Here is an 18,891-nt window from a genome sequence, read left to right as displayed (position 1 = left end):
CACACACACAGTTAGGTCACCCACTGTATGTGTGTGTGTGTGTGTGTGTGTGTCAGCCTGAGATGTATCCTGGGAAGTGCTGGGCGTTTAAAGGTAGTGAGGGGTTCCTCACCATCGCCCTGTCCCTCCCTGTGCGCGTCACACATGTCACCTTGGAGCACATCCCTAAGAGCCTCTCCCCCACCGGCCGCATCGACAGCGCCCCACAAGAGTTCGCCGTTTACGTGAGTCTCAAAAGCCTCAGACTTTACACTATGGCAATGTGTCTTGAAGAACATGAATAAAAAAGTATAACTTTCTAAAGAGAGATACATGCACGTTTGTATAGTTAATGGTGTGTGTGTGTGTGTGTGTGTGTGTGTGTGTGTATGTGTGTCTGCTTGTGCATGTGTGTTGTTTGCTTCCATGTCCTCTCCCAGGGCCTGAGTGGCTTTGATGAGCAGGAGGAAGGGAAGTTCCTGGGTAGATTCACGTATGACTCTGATGGCGAGCCCATCCAGACCTTTGAGCTGCCGGTGAGACATCATCAGAAGCCTGGACACTATCCGCCATCTTTATTATTGGAGCCCAACAAAATCTTCAATATTTAACCTTGTCTCTCCCTGCCATTCTCTCTCGCAGGACTCTGTGAAGGATGTGTATGGTGCACTGCAGTTGAGGGTTCTCAGTAACTGGGGTAACCCTAAGTACTCCTGCATCTACAGATTCAGGGTCCACGGCCAGCCACTGTCTCACTGAGAGAGACACACAACCTCACACAACCTCAGCAAATACTTTATTTTCATTACCCTATTAATATAATGAATTAATATCTATAATAATATATTTGCTTTCAAGCAAAAACTATAATGTTTCAAGTGATTTATTTATGTTTGTTTTCTAAATATAAAATATTACTTCAGTCAGTCCTGTTCTGTTTTGCGTGCCTGTGTGTGTGTATGTGCATGCATGCGTGTGTGTGTTAATGTGTGTGTTTGTGTGTGTGCGTGTCTGTGTGTGTGGATGTGTGTGCGTGTGTATGCGTGTGTGTGTGTGTGCATGCGTGTGTATCTGTGTGTGTGTGTGTGTATGTGTGCGTGCGTACGTGTGTGTGATTGTGTGTGTGTGTGTGCATGTCTGTGCATGTGGATGTGTGCGTGCGTACGTGTGTGTGATTGTGTGTGTGTGTGTGTGCATGTCTGTGCATGTGGATGTGTATGTGTGCATGCGTGTGTGTTTGTGTGTTTGTGACCAAACAATATTTTCCTGTAAAAGTCTAGTGGGGCTACATGCCCACCAAATTTCATGTGCCCATGTGTCGTTGACCAAAAATGTAGGAAGTAGATGACGGGGGGGAAAACTTTGACAATCCCTATATGACCGCTAGTGGTGGTCATAATTATAAGTCCAGTAGAACATGAACTCCCCAAATACTTTTGGACACAATTTCATGTTAAGAAGCATTAAAAATACATTGTTTCATCATTTGTGCACACAGGTTTACACAGAGTGATGAACACCCCTACATCTTTACTTTTAAGAGACCCTGCCTCTTTGGGATGCTCTTTTTCATACCCAGTCATGTTGCCAGTTACCCTAATTAGTTTGTTTTCTTTATCATTACACAACTTTTCCAGCATTTTGTTACCCCCGTTCCAACTTTTTTTTTTTAAACATGTTGCTGGTATCAAATTCAAAATGACAACCAAGTAACCTGGTCTATTTGAAGTGTCAGTTTCCACTGCATCTTTGTTGGTGGGTTGTTACAAAATCCGCGGAATCATTCCATGCAAGCAAACTGCGTTCAGGGAGTCATTGTTGAGGTCAGACATGTTAATCATCCATACATCCTGCACTCGCTTAACTTTTTACCTGCGTATTCAGTTCTGCTAAAGGGCCGCTTATTATCCTCTCTTCTAGCCTACAGTGCTGTGTGAGTAAGAGGGAGAGTAGCTACAGTGTGCTTATTTTACCGATATATTTTACATATATTTCCATTTCTTTTTCAAACAACCTCAAACTTTGCACTACACTTAGTGCTCATACCAAGACACCTGCCAAGTTTGAAATCAATTGGACCAACGGTTCGACAGATATGCTGCACACAAACACACATAGACAGACGTTTTTGGCATTTATAGATAAATATTGTGTTATTTACACTATGTGTTTCTATCTTCAGACTAAGAATATAGGCCTAAAGATTAAATAGGCTGCAAATAACAAAGGGGGTGGGGGGCATGAAAGTGTAGTTAAGTCTGAAGACTGAAATCTAAAACAAATCGACAATCTAATCGTTGCGCGTGGTGCTTGATTGCCTTGTGATTAGATGGGTGAGTTGTGTAATGCGAGTTTAAATCGTTTCTTATTAGATACCATCAGTGAATGAGATCAGAGAATGTCTAATAAGGGCTCTGATGAGATCATTGGATATAACCTTTGACCCATTTCCAAAATATAAACGTTAACACTTGACGTCATAGCCATGCGCGCCACATGAATACAGACCTGATACAGACAGTAAATACGCGCATTAGGAAATCAGTAGGAGAGCGTGCTCTACGGAGCAGTGTCCGTTTGAGAGACTTCTCCAGTAGTTACAGGTGTTTTTTTTACATAGCACCTTTTATTGGGATAGTCATAATCAAAATGAGGGTATACTTAGCGTTCACGCTATGGCTATTTTTAAACGTGTCGCTAACAGTTGCGGTCGAGCCCATCAGTACTGGCATAGCCGTGGGTATGGCAGCAGCGATCACTGGCTTTCTTGCCAGTTATCCAAATTTTTTTACTATTTCCATGAATGCTGTCGACCAGAGTGGATCTCCTTCAATAAAACACGTGAGTCCTTTGGTTCCTGGTACATACATTGATTGTTTTGCTAATTGTACTGAAGAATACATTGTGCTGTCTGCGACGCGACAGAGGTTCCTGAAATTGAAGGCAGAGGATATCCGGTCTTCTGCAACATTAAAGACTACTTCTTTGAATGTTGAATCAGTATTACATGCTGAAAGTTGAAACAGTGTTACGTGCATTAGTATTACATGTATATACATGGGCTTGGACGCTAGAGACCATTTGTGCTTTACCCACCCGTTTTGGTGCAATTAATCAGAACTGATTATAGGATTATAGATAGAATACACAGTGCTGTTGCCAAATATAAAACTAATACCAGGTGTTCACATGCCCTTCAGTGTCACGGGGCTCAACATCATTACTCCTTAGGCTACTACACACTAAGCACATCTTCAACCACATATTTATGCTTATGCATATATTAGGCTATGTGGCTGTAGTGAAAGCCTTACTGATGCCTTTTCTTTCTTGGATAGAGCACAGACCACTGATAATCAATGTCCATTTGGCTGTGTTGAACCAAACCAGTTGTATTCAGTCTGGGCAGAGACTTTCTAATGAGGAGATGCAGCACTCAAAAAATCCTCCATAGAAATGCATGGGGCTACACATATCACACCACTTCCTCGGCAAAACTTGTGACATGTGAATACATTGAGCCAATCATGTGAGGTGATGTGAATACATTGAGCCAATCATATGGTGTGTTGTGAAGACATCGTGTGTTGTGATCTCGCCGCTGGAGCAAGATTGGTGTCGTGAAGCCTTGCGCACGTGCATTTCTGCCGAAATGGATGCCCGACGAGTGCCCAAAAAGCGTTGCCATATGACCGCCGAGTGGAGGGACTTGCCTAAAAGGACTGGTCTGGGTCATCTCCTCCACTACAGGTCTGCACCATGAACTTTTTGGCCATCCTCTCACCATGCATTGCAGGTAGTCCCATGCAGTCAATAATGTAGTTTCAGTGTGGGAGTCACTCTTTTTTTACGTAACACTCCACAACAGCGTCGTCATGTTGTTGTCACTGGTATGCCTATTTCTCGTCTGATGAGGTGTTTGGTAGTATGTCAGGTTTCTGCTCCATGAAACCACTGTTTTTACATTGGAGTTCAGGATCCTTATCTTTTTGTCCCTCTGGGTATCTTTGTGGCATTCCACAGACTGCTCTGGCTTTGCCTGTCCTCACTGATCCTCACCAGTTCAGTGCCACCTGTTCAATGAATCAATAATGCGTCTTAGAATTCTGTCATATCTCTCAGTGTCATTGGCATGACAATGGTACTTATCATTTACCTTGGTCTTCTACCTGTTGACTTTGAGGCCTATCTTATTTCCTGCATGTAGCAAGAGCCAGATGTGAAATGAAATCCAGGTCCTGAAGGAGGTTGAAAAGGGTTAATTTCCTTCAAGAGAAATGGTGATGGTCTTGTTCAATCTGCTTGCTCTTGGCACTGTTTATCCCCCCTGCCATAAATGGGAACTTGTGGCAGCATGCAATTTAAAACCCCTTTATCCCAAATATGCAGCTGGCCTCCATGTTTTTGTTGGTGTCATTTGAATGCTCTACAATCTGGGCCATTTATTTTTGTGGATTCTTGATGCAGAAATGCAGTAGCACTCCCCAGGTTGACTTTGTGCAGCCTATCCAGCCAAGACATGTACACCCTTAAACTCGAATCTACAGTGAAGTTCTAAGAAGATTTCTGGTGCTAATAAATCTTTAGTTACTATTTCTTTTTACTTAAAGGTGCAGTCAGTGATTGTACGCATTCAAGGCCATAACATTTTTTGTCACATTCAGCAATCATCTCCTCATGACCACCAGCTGCACATTCTGTGAGCACACAGTAATAAAACCCGGTCTCTGTAGGCAGCCCTGTGGGGTATACTACGAAGCACGTTAGACATATCTAGGCTATGTAGACATATCGAGGCTTGACAAAGCCTTGACTCAGGGCAGGGGTATACGTTAAGTGATACTACGATTGCAGTTATGTGATATATTTGTCAAACTAGGCTTTCAGTTCAGATCTGTGCGCTGCTCGTGTTGGGATGACTTTGGCCAATCGTGTAACGTGGAGACGCACAAGACCGCCTCTATTTAAAAACAATTACTTCCGCTTTCATGAGCATAGCTTAATCTACACTGCGGTCATTTTTTGTGTCTAACCTATAACATCAAATAAATCAGTTGTCATCAGTTGTTGTATGGTATGCACGTCCATAGTGGGATATCTGCACGCACAGCACTATTAAAGCACATTTGAGATCCAAAATGTTAGTAGAGGCGGAGCTCCACCTGTAAGATATATGACAGAATCCTACACGTGAGAGAACTTTGTTTTTAAGACAATTGATTGGTCAGTGTGCAGTAGATAACACGATTTCAGCTATAACTTAGCACATAACCTCCTCCCGACCAGGTTTGGTTGACAGCATAAGATACCATGGTGATATAGCGACACTAAAACAGATCCACTTTCGTGTCACAGCATAGCCTGGCTTTGAGCGCAACATACCTCGCTAACCAACTAATCGAGATTCGTAGTGCACCCCACCGGTTCCAAAAACTGAAAAACAAACAGTAAACCCAAAACAAAACAGTCCCCCAAACAAAAATGAAACCTTGCGTGGAAATTTTCTGGGAATAATGAAGGTAGGGGTGAGCTACGTCTCTGGCGTGTTTTGTTTGGTCCTTGGTTAAAATATAATGTATGTTGCTTTGGACAAAAGGGTCTGCTAATAAATTTTGATATAAATATCAACACAAAAAACATGACTTCTTGCACAATCGCTGACTGTTCCTTTTAAGTTGCCTATTTCTGATATCACCACTTCATTCTCCTCAGATTCTGAAACGCCGTAGAGCCTAAATTCCATCTCTGACCACAATGTTTCGAGTCAAAAACATGATTCCTACAATTCAAGGCAGTCTCCTCACTTCTCTCCACTGTTTTTTTCAATGCGGGTAATCTGCTCATGTCTTTTTAGACTATTTCAATATAGAGGGTTTCTGCCATTTTCTCAATCACATCACATCTGGAGTTGATAAGATTATCCAAGGTGCGAACAGCATCATCTGATTTTATAACAGTCAGTAATGACATGCGTTGTAGTTTTTTTCAAGTTGGGCAATGTAGGAAACTCTTCTTCATCTCTCACATGCACTTCATCCTATTGTCAGAGTTGTGTATATTGCTTATCTCCATGCTGACACACACCCCATCATTTCATCTGTAGGCAACAGTTCTAACAGTTATTTAAAAGTAAAGATATCAATATTTTAATTTCCTTTTGCATAACACATTGAAAGAAAGGTTGCACAGTTTTCTAGAGGATTATAAAGAAGGTTCTAATATGGACATCTTGTCAATTACAGATAAAGTTCTTTCTATATAAATGCCAGGTTTTTCCTAAGGTAACAGAAACATAAAGTAATTCATTAGGGTCATTCCACGTCAGTTCAACCAGGGCCCACGCACTTAGGTCTCAAACAATTCTGAAAAAATTACCAGGTGTACCTATGTTACCTAGGAGACACACTGTAAAATTACTCTTATGTAAGATCAATACTTTCCAAGATACAGCCAGTTTTACAGGGGGAGGGGGGTGTCGATGGGTGTTGTTCGGCCTCTTTTTTTTTTGTCAAAGTTCACAAGCCCACAGCGCAAGAACTAATCCATGTAGGACTCTCAAATTTTGCATGCTGGTACATAAATAGGAATAGTATGTAGCAAAATCGTCACGTTTGGTCTGGATAATCCTGCATGGTCATAGCTGTCCCTCAAAGTTGATACAAATTTTATTGGAGTTTTTGGCTGGGCTCTGTTTAAGCCTTCAGAAGACATATTTGTACTCAACATAGGCTCTTGATTTATTTTCCTTACTGAGATAAGTAGAAACACTCTCACAAAAAGCAATGAACAGAAAACAAATCCCTTCAGGGTCTGAACAGCAGACCTCACAAGTCTAAAAAATCATTTTGGTTATCATTTTCAGAGCACCCAAACATCTTGTGGGAATATACAAAGATTTTTTTAAATTGTTTTTTTATTTATTCTCCATGATCCCTTCTTTTTGAAAACACCAATTTGACTTGTCTTATGCAAATCTTTCTTTTTTATTTCCCACCCTAAACATGGGCAAAATGCCCCATACCCATAGAGGGTAAATACATAGGGTAAATATCATTGGCTTTTGATGGTTTAAAAATCGTCACTGTCGCTTTAAATATACGTAACAAGGAAGTGACCCAAGCGGCGGAGTTGACGTTGGTTATTATGCACAATCCTGTTGTTAGCTAGTAGCAGAGAACGGGCTCTGCTAGTAGCTAACGTTAGTATATTTGCTTTGGTTAGATTTGTTTTACTGTCTATGGTTAGATATAGGCATAAATGATTTCACTATTCATAAAATGGCACCCATGTGCGTGACACTTCTGCGTTATATTTTGATAACCAGTTGCATTGTAGATTCATTCGAGCCGATAACAACCACAGCCTTTTTTGGAGCCGGGGCCTGTTACCTTGGAAATAAGTTGTATAAAATTCTGTACGAAACGTGCGATGAGACCTGGATCAGATTCAACTCCTCTAGTAAGTTCATACGAAACTGTAAAAAGTGAACTCTTAACAGTTGAGTTTTGTAGAGATTGCACAGTGTATTATTGGTTCGGCGCTGAATGCCACGGTGCAATGCACGAGTCAAAGTGCAATATTTGTTTCAGTTTCGTTCATTTCTTCTGAAATAAAGTGCTGTGTTCAGACTGCGTTCTCTCTCAACCAACCTGTATCGAAAGTTGAGTCGTCCTAAAATGGTGAAAGAAGAAAAGCTAAATCCAACATTGGCTACTAAACGGCGTTATTGCATTACCTGTTAATCTTAAAAGTAATATTAATGGGCCATTAACTCCCCCTAAATTTGGTAATTAGTTTCATAATTAAGATCATGTTCAAGATATGAATGCAGGCATTTCCTAAATTAAAATGCGACAGGGGTTGGTTTGAATCATTAGCCTTTTTGTATGTTCTACTAGACATTTACTGAACCAAAGTATCTGAGGTGATGTGATATTGTTTTCACACAGATCTGGAGTTGGCCTTGGACAGAAAGCTCTTTGGTCAGCATGTGGCGTCCCACGTCATCCTGAAAACGGTGACTGGATACATGAAAAACCCGAACCCCAAGAAACCCCTGGTCCTCTCTCTGCATGGCTGGACAGGCACTGGGAAGAACTTTGTGAGCCAGCTGATCGCCGAGAGCATCTACCACAATGGCATGAAGAGCGGATTTGTGCATTTGTTCACAGCCACAGCACATTTCCCTCACCCGAAGCATCTGGAAACGTACAAAGTAAGGGTGTCAAGCATGCACTGAACTAAGCCAACATCTGCAAATGCCATAACATACAGTTAGGCTAATATGTTTTTGAACCTATGCTAAAGTTGACTAAAAAGAGGAATATTAAGTAATCTTTTGGAAATTGATCTTAATGCTTTAAGTAGAAAAAGTAGGAAATATACAACCTTTAAGGACACCAGTTTTCTTTGTGAATGAATAATGTATCATAAATAAATAAATGCTCATCCTTACAATACAGGGGTCATAATTATTGCACCCCTATGTTAAATAGATAGATAGATAGATACTTTATTGATCCCCAGGGGAAATTCAAGGTCTCAGTAGCATACAGACATCACACACACATTCACTAACAGCAGAAAAAAGTAATTAAAAGTATATAATCTAAAATATACAACTAGGCAATAAGGACAGTAGAAGATAAAGAATATACTGAAATACAAATTATACTAAATAACACTTAATCTAAAGTGTTAGATTAAGTGTTATTCAATTCTAAAAACTGTATCCACTCCCATAGAGGTAGGCAGATATTTAGTTTTAAAGGCCAGTTATTTCATGGATCCAGGATACTATGGATCCTGATAAAGGTCCCTTGGCGTATGGAATTACAATGGCCCCACATCAGATACCCTTCACCATATCTCACGATTGGCATGGGGTACTTTCCATAAGATAATCTCTCAATGCAAATCAAACCAGCTATTAGGCTAACTGAAACAAAACCATGCCAATCTCTAGTTATGGTGAAGGGTATGTGATGTTGGGCTATTTTAATTACAGGCCAAGGGAACTTTTATTAGGATGCATATCCTGGATCCTTAAAGTAACTGGCCTTTGTCCTTAAAAGGTTGGACATTTCCTCATTTTTTTTTACTTAAGGCATTAAGATCAATTTCCAAAGGATGATTTTATATTCCTTTTTTTTAGTCAACATTAGCATGGTTTCAAAAACGTATGAGTCTAACTGTACTCGTACTGGCAGTGTCTTCTGACATTCATGTTCAATTGTATTTACCAAGTTCATGGAAATGTTCTCTTGGACAGGAGCAGCTACAAATGTGGGTTAAAGGGAATGTCACAAAGTGTCCACGCTCCATGTTCATCTTTGATGAGATGGACAAAATGCAAGCTGGCCTTATCGACAGCATCAAGCCATACTTGGACTACTATGAAAATCTGGATGGGGTTTCTTATAGGCAGGCCATCTTCATTTTCCTCAGGTGTGTTGAACTTCTCTTGTTCTCTTCTGTTTTGTTTTGCCTCAAAACATTTCACCCATGCGAGAGCTGTACTTTAAACGGTTATCTTGTTGTGACGGTCTGATCTTATCTCAAATCCTGAGAGGACGTGATCTGTTCAAATTATATATATGTACAGCTTGGTATGCTGTGAAGAGACCGTTTCTGTAGAAGTACACTATTAGAAATATTAAGAGCTGACTGAGTTATTATTTATCCATTTTTATATTAAAATGGCAGCATCATATTCATTTAGGGAAACTTAACCACTATTGAAGCTTGTCACCTAGAGCTCAGATTTAATTGAATAGCTTTTGAAAAGCTAACACTGCACTTTAAAGCCAAGCTCTTGTGTTCTCTAACAACTAGCCAATTGGTGCACAATGGCATTCAGGAAATTAGGTGACAAGGACATGCAGAACAGTCCTCTACCAGTCAAGGCAGTATGCATGTATAGATTTAAGATGGGACTTCAAGCATTTCCTCCATAATCTTTTACTATCTTTTGGGCAAAAGTACAGTCAATCATAGTTTTCTTTTTATTTTTATTTTTTGGTTGGCTTGATTTTTTTTTTTTTTTGACCAACTGGTACATCAACATGGATCCTTGCTCAAGTGCTGAATGTTTGCACCCTTTGTCTATGTGTGCATACAGTAATGCAGGGGGGGAGAAGATTGCCGAGGTGGCCCTGAACTTCTGGAATGCCGGTCGAGACAGAGAAGAAATCAAGCTGAAGGATTTGGAGATGGCAGTCACTCTCGCTGTCTTTAACAACAAACAGAGTATGTTGTTACAATTTAATTGAATAAGTAGTGCAGAGTGAATGGAAAGTGTCCACTCTAAAGTGATGCATTCAAAATATGTGTTTGTTCAGTTAGACTGCGTCTGTCTGTTCTCTTGCAACACTATGTACCAATTTGCCACTTTTTAAGCTAGATTTGTAAGATGGAGGATCTCTTGACTTGTCCATCTAATATATTGCCTTGTGTTCTCCTAGGTGGTTTCTGGCATGCCAGTATGATTGACAGGAACCTGGTGGACGTCTATGTGCCTTTCCTGCCCCTGGAGCTCAAGCACGTGGTTCAGTGTGGCCTTGCTGAGATGGCCGCAAGAGACATGGAGCTGGACCGGGACGTGGTGGAGCAGATGGCCAAAGATCTGAACTACTTCCCCAAAGAAGAGCGTGTCTTTGCCACACAGGGCTGCAAAGTGATCTCCAGCCGACTGGATTACTACATTTAACGGCTGCAGACTTGCAGGGAGGAATTTGTTTTAAGAAGTGACTTATTGTCTAAAGCGGATGTGGGGGGGCATATTGTCCCTTCTCCCTGCCATACTGTTCCTACAGTATGTTGGATGTTGGGCGCTTAGTGTCATCACTGGACACACAGGAACATTTTTAAACGTTTTAACTGCAACACTTGTGTCAGAATCAGAAAGCAGGGTGTTGGTCCAGACTGAATGTATGGATGTATGTGGAAACATGATTTAAAAAAAAGAGTGATTGGTCCTTAAGATGATTGAGTGAATTGCCAAGGAAGGAATCAGGTGCACCTCAGCCATCACAGTGTCCTTCAATAGAGAATCTCTTGAAAGGTGTGCTCACTGCACTAAATGTACAAATAACTGTGATCTTTTCTATGCTTCTGTCAATGAGGACTTAAATCCTATTCCATCTTTATGGATGGGGATCAGCTTCTACAGATTTACACTAAAACTACACACCCAATTCAACTTTTGATCGTCTTTGATTAAAATGGGTTGGATGTAACAAGTTTGCCTTTTACTTGGTTTTTTTAATAGCTTTACATGTTTTCTTGGAAGTTAAGGTTTCTTGGCCACAGTGCTACATGCTGAGTTGTTTAGCTAACATTCATGTGACACATATTTCTGTGTAGGGCAGAAATCACACATTTTTCATGATCAAGGGACCCCCTACTTGCAAATTCAAGGGACACAGTCAGATCATGTTGGTACACACAGTGTACTGTTAAGGCCTGTGGCTAAATTTATTATATTCTGATCATGACGCATGATGAAAAACCCAGGCATTCTTTTTAGAAGCTTCCACTGTATCGTGGATTATTGTCTGAAAATTGGTATACGGGAGCAAAAATCTAATTCCTCTTTATTCCTCTGTGAAAGAAAGAAAAATATAACAAACTCTTATTGATATATTGATACCCTATGTGCCTTGCATAGTTGGTTTGACATCTCAGGCTTATTGCCTCTCTTCCAAATGTGTAGAAGTCTTTTGTCTGTTTGGTAAGGGTTTCCTTAGAGAATCCAATATTTTTCAAACTCTTGGTTGCATTTTTAACTTGCAACCAAATTAATTTGGAATTGGAAATTAGATGAAAATGTGTTTTGCAAGGTATTAAAGCCCGACTGATAGTTTTTAAAAAACAATACCGATTTCTATTACGATTAATGATAAATTAGCCGATATTCATTTTTAACAATAATATTTAGCGTATTGAAAAGTTCTGATCAAGGTGGGACATTCAAATAATTTAAATTGTGTTTAAATAGGTCTATCTAACAGCCGTGGCCCATTGGTTAGCACTCTGGACCTGTAACGGGAGGGTTGCCGGTTCGAGCCACGACCAGTGTGGCGGCTGAAGTGCCCTTGAGCAAGGCACCTAACCCATCACTGCTCCCCGAGCACCGCCGTTGTTGCAGGCAGCTCACTGCGCCGGGATTAGTGTGTGCTTCGCCTCACTGTGTGTTCACTGTGTGCTGAGTGTGTTTCACTAATTCACGGATTGGGATAAATGCAGAGACCAAATTTCCCTCACGGGATCAAAAGAGTATGTATACTTACTTATACTATACTTATATTGGTATCCAAATGAAAGGCTTATAAACAATGAATTATAAAATAATTATTATGAATAATAGCGTCAGGTCCTTGTTCTTATCTGTGGTAAACACTATTGCCACGTAAAATGCTTTTTGATGGTAGTTTTTTACACACCGGTAACATCATTCAAACAGTGTGATACTTTGTGTGATTGGAAAGGAAAATTGCATAATGTAAGATAACGTCCATACTCTCATATGACTTGCACACATCGCCTGCGTTGCCTCTGCAGAACGGCTCTGTTGCGTGTTGATTTTCATTTCGGCACCCACGTTAACAGGTTACAAGGTTACAGCAGCCACAGTGCCTCTGCCATATCCACGTCTCAGGTACGGCTCAAGCGGTGCTGCAACCGCGATTCAGCTAGAGAATAGAAGGGACTGCTATTTTTTCCACTTCATGTGAGCAGTTTTGTGCAGAAATACACTTGAAAGACAAGTATGTGTTTAAAAGGGGGAACCATGAATTCCTTGATGTAGTTTCACACCCACAAAGCAAAGAAAATGCATGAACAAGGGGTTTGGTTTTTAAACAAGTGTAATTTGATCAGATGTACCACAGAACATTCCAATAGTTTCATCTATGGGAAAACAATACAGCAAAAGTCAGTGATGAAAACCAAGTTTACATTCTTCTTAGCAGGCTTAAGTAGACGGCACGAAGGCTCCAATCCATTCCATTGGACAAGTCAAGTCAGTTCACAGTTCTGCCAGTGTGTTCCCTCCAGAGCATGTCTATAGACCCTTTCAACAAGGTAAACAAAAACAATGCTTGAACGTTCTATTTGGGCCCCAATCTACTTCCTCTGCATTAAGATAACATATGGAACGTTAAAAAGGAAGTCTTGTGGGGCCAACTATGATGCTGATAATGGAACTCTCTTGAAAGGGTCTATAATCATAATACTTTTCCACTTTTCTAGCATGCAAAATAAGTTGCAGACCTGTAGCCTGAACTGACTCAGAAACAGATAGAATGACAGAACACTGACATCTGGTCATCTTTTTTTTTGGTTGTCTGGCTTGTGTTGTTTGTTTCTTGTTACTCAGGGATGCTAGCATACTCTTGAGAGCTTAATGTGGTGATGGAAAATTAATGGTGCCATGGCTAAAATGTCTTTTTCCAAGGGTGTGGCAGAGGTTCCAAACAAGACATACCAGCTAGAGCTTTGGGGGCTACTTTCATACTTTTCCATTTTTCTCTCATCAATTATTTCCGTTTTGGTGGCAGTGAATCTTAGTTGAAGTCCAGCATAGGGGCCAGTTGTAGTATACTGTAAGGGGGTGACATCATCATTTAATGTGCAGAAAGAGAATTTTGTTTACAGGAATGCTAAAGGTATACATTCCAGCCAATAGAATTACACAGCAGTTCTCTGTGTAACCATACAATCATTTGCCACCCTTGTCTCTTTTCCCATTAAAATGTCCCACAGTAGTTATCCCACCATGAACTCTGCCACCATCATGGTTCTTAACAAAAGTGTTTCTGAAGGCATTGCAAACAAATGCTCTGCTGATGCATGCCAGAGGTGTCTCTAAAGTCTGATATCAAGGAACAAGCATAGTAGAAACACACGAAGTACCAACCAGGTGACCTTAATACTGAATCACAAAGGTTTAAATGTGCGTTACTCTGAGGCTACAGTCAGTCAGGATGCCAGCATCAGTGCTGCAGCAACATTCCATTACAGTATCGTCTAGGTAACATCGAACAACGATGCATACAAGCCCAGCAGACAGGGCTTGAGGCCTATTTCAAGTAAGTGGCTTCGGGACAAACCTGGGTTTGACACAGAACTGTGTACTTGAAATAGCTGGTCAGCTAAAAAAAACAAATGTACTTACAAGGGTCAGAAAATTCACAGCGACGTAATGGTCAAGATTTCCTTTTTTTTTGCTTCTACAGCAGTCATGATTTGGCAGAGTGAAGAGAAATATTACAAACATGTAAAAATACATATTTAAATCATTCAATTAGCATTTCATTAATTTACAAAACACGTTTACAGTCCTCACGGAGAGGGGGGCAGCACATTCTTTCACAGTACCTAATTTCAATCTATAAAACAACATCCGCAATGTTGATGTTTTTTTTTTTCTAGATTTTTAGTTGTTGTTTAGATGGATCAATGGTCATTCAAAGTGGATTTGAAAAGTGTGAAGCTTACTCACCCTGAAAGTGTCAGATTTTTAGGAAAAGTCTCTATGAGCTGCCACAGATCCTCCCGGCCTGAATCTGAAAGCACCTCATACACCTCTACTCACAGGAGGGAGGCCTGTTACTGCAGTGAAAGCTCTGTTTGGTAGTATCTATCTCTTCTGTGTCACTCTATATAACCCTCAGAGACATTCATTCAAATTCTGCTCCAAACACATCCTGCCATCCAGTTGGTTCCAGTTTTATGTTTTTACCAGGTGGGATTGGAGAAAGTGATATTGTAGAGCTTGGCCCAGCGTGAAAACACCTGTTTTTTCGGTGATGAAGCGGTGGTGGTTTCCACGACGACCCTTCTCATTCTGCAGGTACATGGCACATTCGTCAGCCCCACGGGGCTTGTAGTAGTGATACGGCATGCGCTTTGGCTGCTTCCGTCTGGAATGCAAACATCAAAGTGTTGCCATCAATTAAAATCGAACAGGGCAGATATATTAATATTCACATGAAGCAGCCTCAGTGGAGGGCCGAGTTTGGGCCGTGCAAAACTCAACCTTGTTATCTTTTCTGTTTTCCACACAACCTGCATCATAGTCCACTTCCACATAAACAAGCTGCTTCCCTTTGCTACACCCTTTGGCAATTCTGCTCTCTCTCTCTCTCTGTCTCTCTATCTCTCTCACTTACACAGACACACACACACAAAAACACACTCTCAGACTACCACAACTTCTCAGTAAAATGGCAATCCCTCCAGCAAATGGAAGTGGATGTAGAAAATGAGGGTTTATCTTTTCATGATTCAACAACAGACATACTGTAGAGTGCATTGCGCAAGAAAGATGGCACTAGTTCATGATGATTTTGAATCAGCTTTTGGCATGTAAGCAATGTTCATTAATGCCACTTTAAGGAAACCTGGCTGGCATCATTTCTGGCATACTCTGACCCATCAATTAATGATAACATTGTATTTCACTGACACTTGTTACTGCTGCTTCACACAAAATAGATCAGTACCTAACACTGAAACACAATCTTCTTCCCTTAAATGATCTTGTAAGCAAACACAAAGGAATTGTAAATCTAAACGTAAACTGAAAATGTAAATTGAACAGAACAGCACAGATAAATTGAACAGAACAGCACAGATTGTCTTCAGGTTGGGGATGTCTCCTTACCCACAGTAACTGGGTGGCACCATTCCATAGACTTTAATATTGTCACACAGCTCAATGGCGATCACCATGGTGAACCAGCCGGTGCTGAGCCAGGAGCGAGACTTCTCTCTGTGGCAGCGCAGTACAGACAGACGAGCAGGAAAGAAAAGACAATTACAAGAAAGCCTTCCACCTCTCTCACAAATATCAGACAGTGCAGCAGTTGCAGTGTTTTTCTTTTCAGTTGAGGACATCCATCCAATACAATTACAGGTAAGGAATATTGTATTATCCGTTGGTCGTTATTGGAAAAAAAGTCCCGACAGTCCCTTTCCACAGCATTGTGATGAGCCGTATAAAAATAATATTCTGCATATGATCATGTTTACAAGAATTGAGCTAAACATAAAGAGCTAATATAATATTTTAAATAATATTAAGAAATAATGTGAAATATTTCTGATTTGAAAGTGAGAGGTTCCACTCCACTACCTGTCTCGGCCAGTTTCCCTCTGGAACAGCGAGTCAAACTTCTTCATCTTGCTGGGGGTGATGGTGTAGAACGAGACGTTCCTGTAGGTGGCACTAACCCTCTGGATGAGCCGGAACAGAGTGCCCTTCGTCTCTTTCCCAATCTTGGTCGGTGGGCCCCAGAAGATGATGGACATGTCAGCGGACAAGTTGAGGAACTCAGTGGGTCTGCGCACCACACGGAACACGCTGGAGTGTGCCACCACGCGCAGGGTAGTTCGGTTCCCCACATCCTTCTCAAAGCCAGAGGTGGGAGCATCATTCATGCGGATCACACACTCAGAACTGTCAATCTCAGGACCCACACCGCTGCCCAGCACGTGGCTGGAACTCGTCACCAGGGCACACTGGCCACAGCGCAGCAAGAGCGTCTGCAGATACATTCACACAAACACATACACACACACACACACACACACACACACAAATACACACAGCACACACAGGCATACAAAGAAAGTAACATAATTGTATTTGCACACATGGATAGGTGATGGACAGCACATATCCCATAGTGGGGATGACAGATGAACATTTATGTCTAAGTTAAGAACTAAGCCAGTTAAAGATCAGATTAGCATATTGCAATAGCATTAACTCTTGAATCTTGTAATACAAAACCATAGGGAGGTTTATAGATATGTAACTACTAACTAGCAAGCACTATAAGTATAAACATTCTTTCATGTCCATGATTTCAAGTACTCATTTTGAGCACTCCCTATGTCTCTGATCTCCACACGCCTGAAATTCACCTTGTTTCCAAAGACCGGGACATATGCATCTCTTGTGGCCCATCTTTTCAGATTTGTGTTTTTGGACACGTAATGATAGTTCCCTCCTCCGACAGCACTGTACAGCTGGTTTCCGCTGTTGGAGCTGTAGAGGATGAGCAGTGTTGTGAGGAGGAAGATGGCACCGAAGACCACCATCCGCTGACTCTGATGCCCTGGCTGTTACCATGGAAACAGTCAAACAAGCACAGGGATGTGTTCAGTGGTGCATTACCCTAAAGCTGTGTTGAGTTACAAACCAGCTCAAACCAGCATGTGTGTTGAAAATGTTCTCTCTATACAATTCAACAATAACCTAGCACCACTCATATGAGAGACATAGTTTGGTGTTGCTGTTAACTACACTATCTTTCTAAATTTTGTTTTCAACTAGGTTGTCTCCTACTCTCAGTGCTGTTTGAAGTTTGGCATATGTGTGTGTTAATTAGCTGCCACAGTTCTGATGGCAGGTATCCAGTAATGCCATAAGATGCAGACTGAGCAATACTGCCACATTATGTCTACTTATCTAATTGAATTCCTCAGTTCAAAATATCTGCAAAAAACAGCTCAGACATTTTAAACTTTCGCTATAAATGTTTTGAAAATCAAGAGTCAAGAGGTGATTAGAATTAAGTCAAACAGGCTGGCCTAATAACCACTAATGAGACAACCCAGCTGAAATATAACAGGCATCCTCTCATACATTAGCAAGTAACAGTTTTAAAATCCCCACCTTTTCAACCAAAATAAATCCCATAGTTCCATTAGAGAGGGTGCAATCACATTTTCATATCTTCTTCCCTGTTTCAGCAAGAGAGAGAGAGACGAGAATTAGTATGTGGTTATGACGGCGTAAAAAAAAATGATAGCGTTTACAGATCGCATCAGCTTCAAAACATGCACCTCGTGTGATGATGGTATTCTCCTCTTTTCGGCATGATGGTCAATAGGACACCGAAAGACCGTGCTTTAGAATCCATCATATGACAGGCCCTAATATGAAAGCGGAGACTAGACCGAATAACCATGCCGCTATACGACAATTTGTTTACAAAATATGATTTCATCATCGGAGATAAATATGTCCATTACTGCAATCGTCGTTCATCACCGTTAAATACTTAAGGAACAGCAAGCAACATGGATGGCAAAACATGAATAATGCGCGAGAAGCTGGATGGCTGGGCTATCATAATTTCGTGGGCAGCTTGTCTAGACATGGCCGCCGCATCTGTACTCAACGTCGAGATCAAGGCTGCTAAGATATCGGATAGCGGAGTTTATCCGATTACGTTAATAATTATCTGACTTACCCCGACATACTGACAAATCCCTCTTCTGCAGAGGATACTTGGAGCTTCTGCAGGCTACATCAGGGAAGCTGCTTCACGTCTCTCTGCATCTGCGTGGTTGGGCTCGAGAGATGTCTGCGTCATCATGATGAAGCCACACTGCGGTGTATTAAAATGCAGGGAAATAACATTGGTGAATCTGAGCCACTAGTGCACCGGTTTAATAAAACTACTGGAAAATTGCAGGAGTGGCTCTCACTAATTTAGGAGTCGGTATTGGAGTAGAGACTAAACTTGTTCAGTCTTGTTTCAATGTGCACATAATAATTCTGCCTCTGCACGCCTTTAGCCAATGAAATGTAGGCCTCTATTTCTATTGCGACATGATTAAAATGTGTGGGGCTGTATCTTATTTAATTTGGCTAAAGTCTTCTATTAGCACTATTCCAGATAAGTTATGCTATTATTTCAATTATATAATAGACTATTCTACTAGTTTTTATCAGAAGTTTAATCCTTTGACCTTTTAGACATAGCCTACTTATTCAGCATCATCATGTGATAATGACCCATGAATTTAAAGTGACCACCAGGTTATATTGCAGACCTCCAAATATTTAGCAGTTTTGTTAAAAACAATTACAATAATCACAATATAGTTTTACCG

General features: G+C 40.9%; 3 protein-coding genes across 3 annotated transcripts in view; 2 read left to right on the top strand and 1 right to left on the bottom strand.

Moving 5' to 3' along the window:
• The window catches only part of LOC125304877 (SUN domain-containing protein 2-like), a 4,565-nt gene extending 3,781 nt beyond the window's left edge, over positions 1 to 784 (top strand). The window contains 3 exon segments of the mRNA XM_048259395.1: positions 57 to 224; positions 420 to 515; positions 622 to 784. Coding sequence (XP_048115352.1) covers positions 57 to 224; positions 420 to 515; positions 622 to 738 — 381 coding nt within the window. The 3' untranslated portion in view covers positions 739 to 784.
• A 1,698-nt stretch (positions 785 to 2,482) lies between these two features.
• tor1 (torsin family 1) lies at positions 2,483 to 11,219 on the top strand. Its single transcript, XM_048259956.1, is given in 6 exon segments — positions 2,483 to 2,761; positions 2,764 to 2,820; positions 7,929 to 8,194; positions 9,251 to 9,426; positions 10,100 to 10,227; positions 10,443 to 11,219. Coding segments are annotated over 6 exon segments (1,005 nt in total). The 5' UTR covers positions 2,483 to 2,628; the 3' UTR covers positions 10,688 to 11,219.
• Positions 11,220 to 12,827: 1,608 nt separating this feature from the next.
• LOC125304546 (alpha-N-acetylgalactosaminide alpha-2,6-sialyltransferase 6-like) lies at positions 12,828 to 18,453 on the bottom strand. Its single transcript, XM_048258930.1, is given in 7 exon segments — positions 12,828 to 14,781; positions 14,783 to 14,903; positions 15,647 to 15,754; positions 16,118 to 16,527; positions 16,912 to 17,109; positions 17,666 to 17,733; positions 18,246 to 18,453. Coding segments are annotated over 6 exon segments (924 nt in total). The 5' UTR covers positions 17,690 to 17,733; positions 18,246 to 18,453; the 3' UTR covers positions 12,828 to 14,718.
• Between the last annotated feature and the right edge of the window lie 438 nt (positions 18,454 to 18,891).

Source organism: Alosa alosa, chromosome 12 (assembly GCF_017589495.1).
Source record: "Alosa alosa isolate M-15738 ecotype Scorff River chromosome 12, AALO_Geno_1.1, whole genome shotgun sequence".
Lineage (NCBI taxonomy): Eukaryota > Metazoa > Chordata > Actinopteri > Clupeiformes > Clupeidae > Alosa > Alosa alosa.
This window is presented reverse-complemented; position numbering and strand designations above follow the sequence as displayed.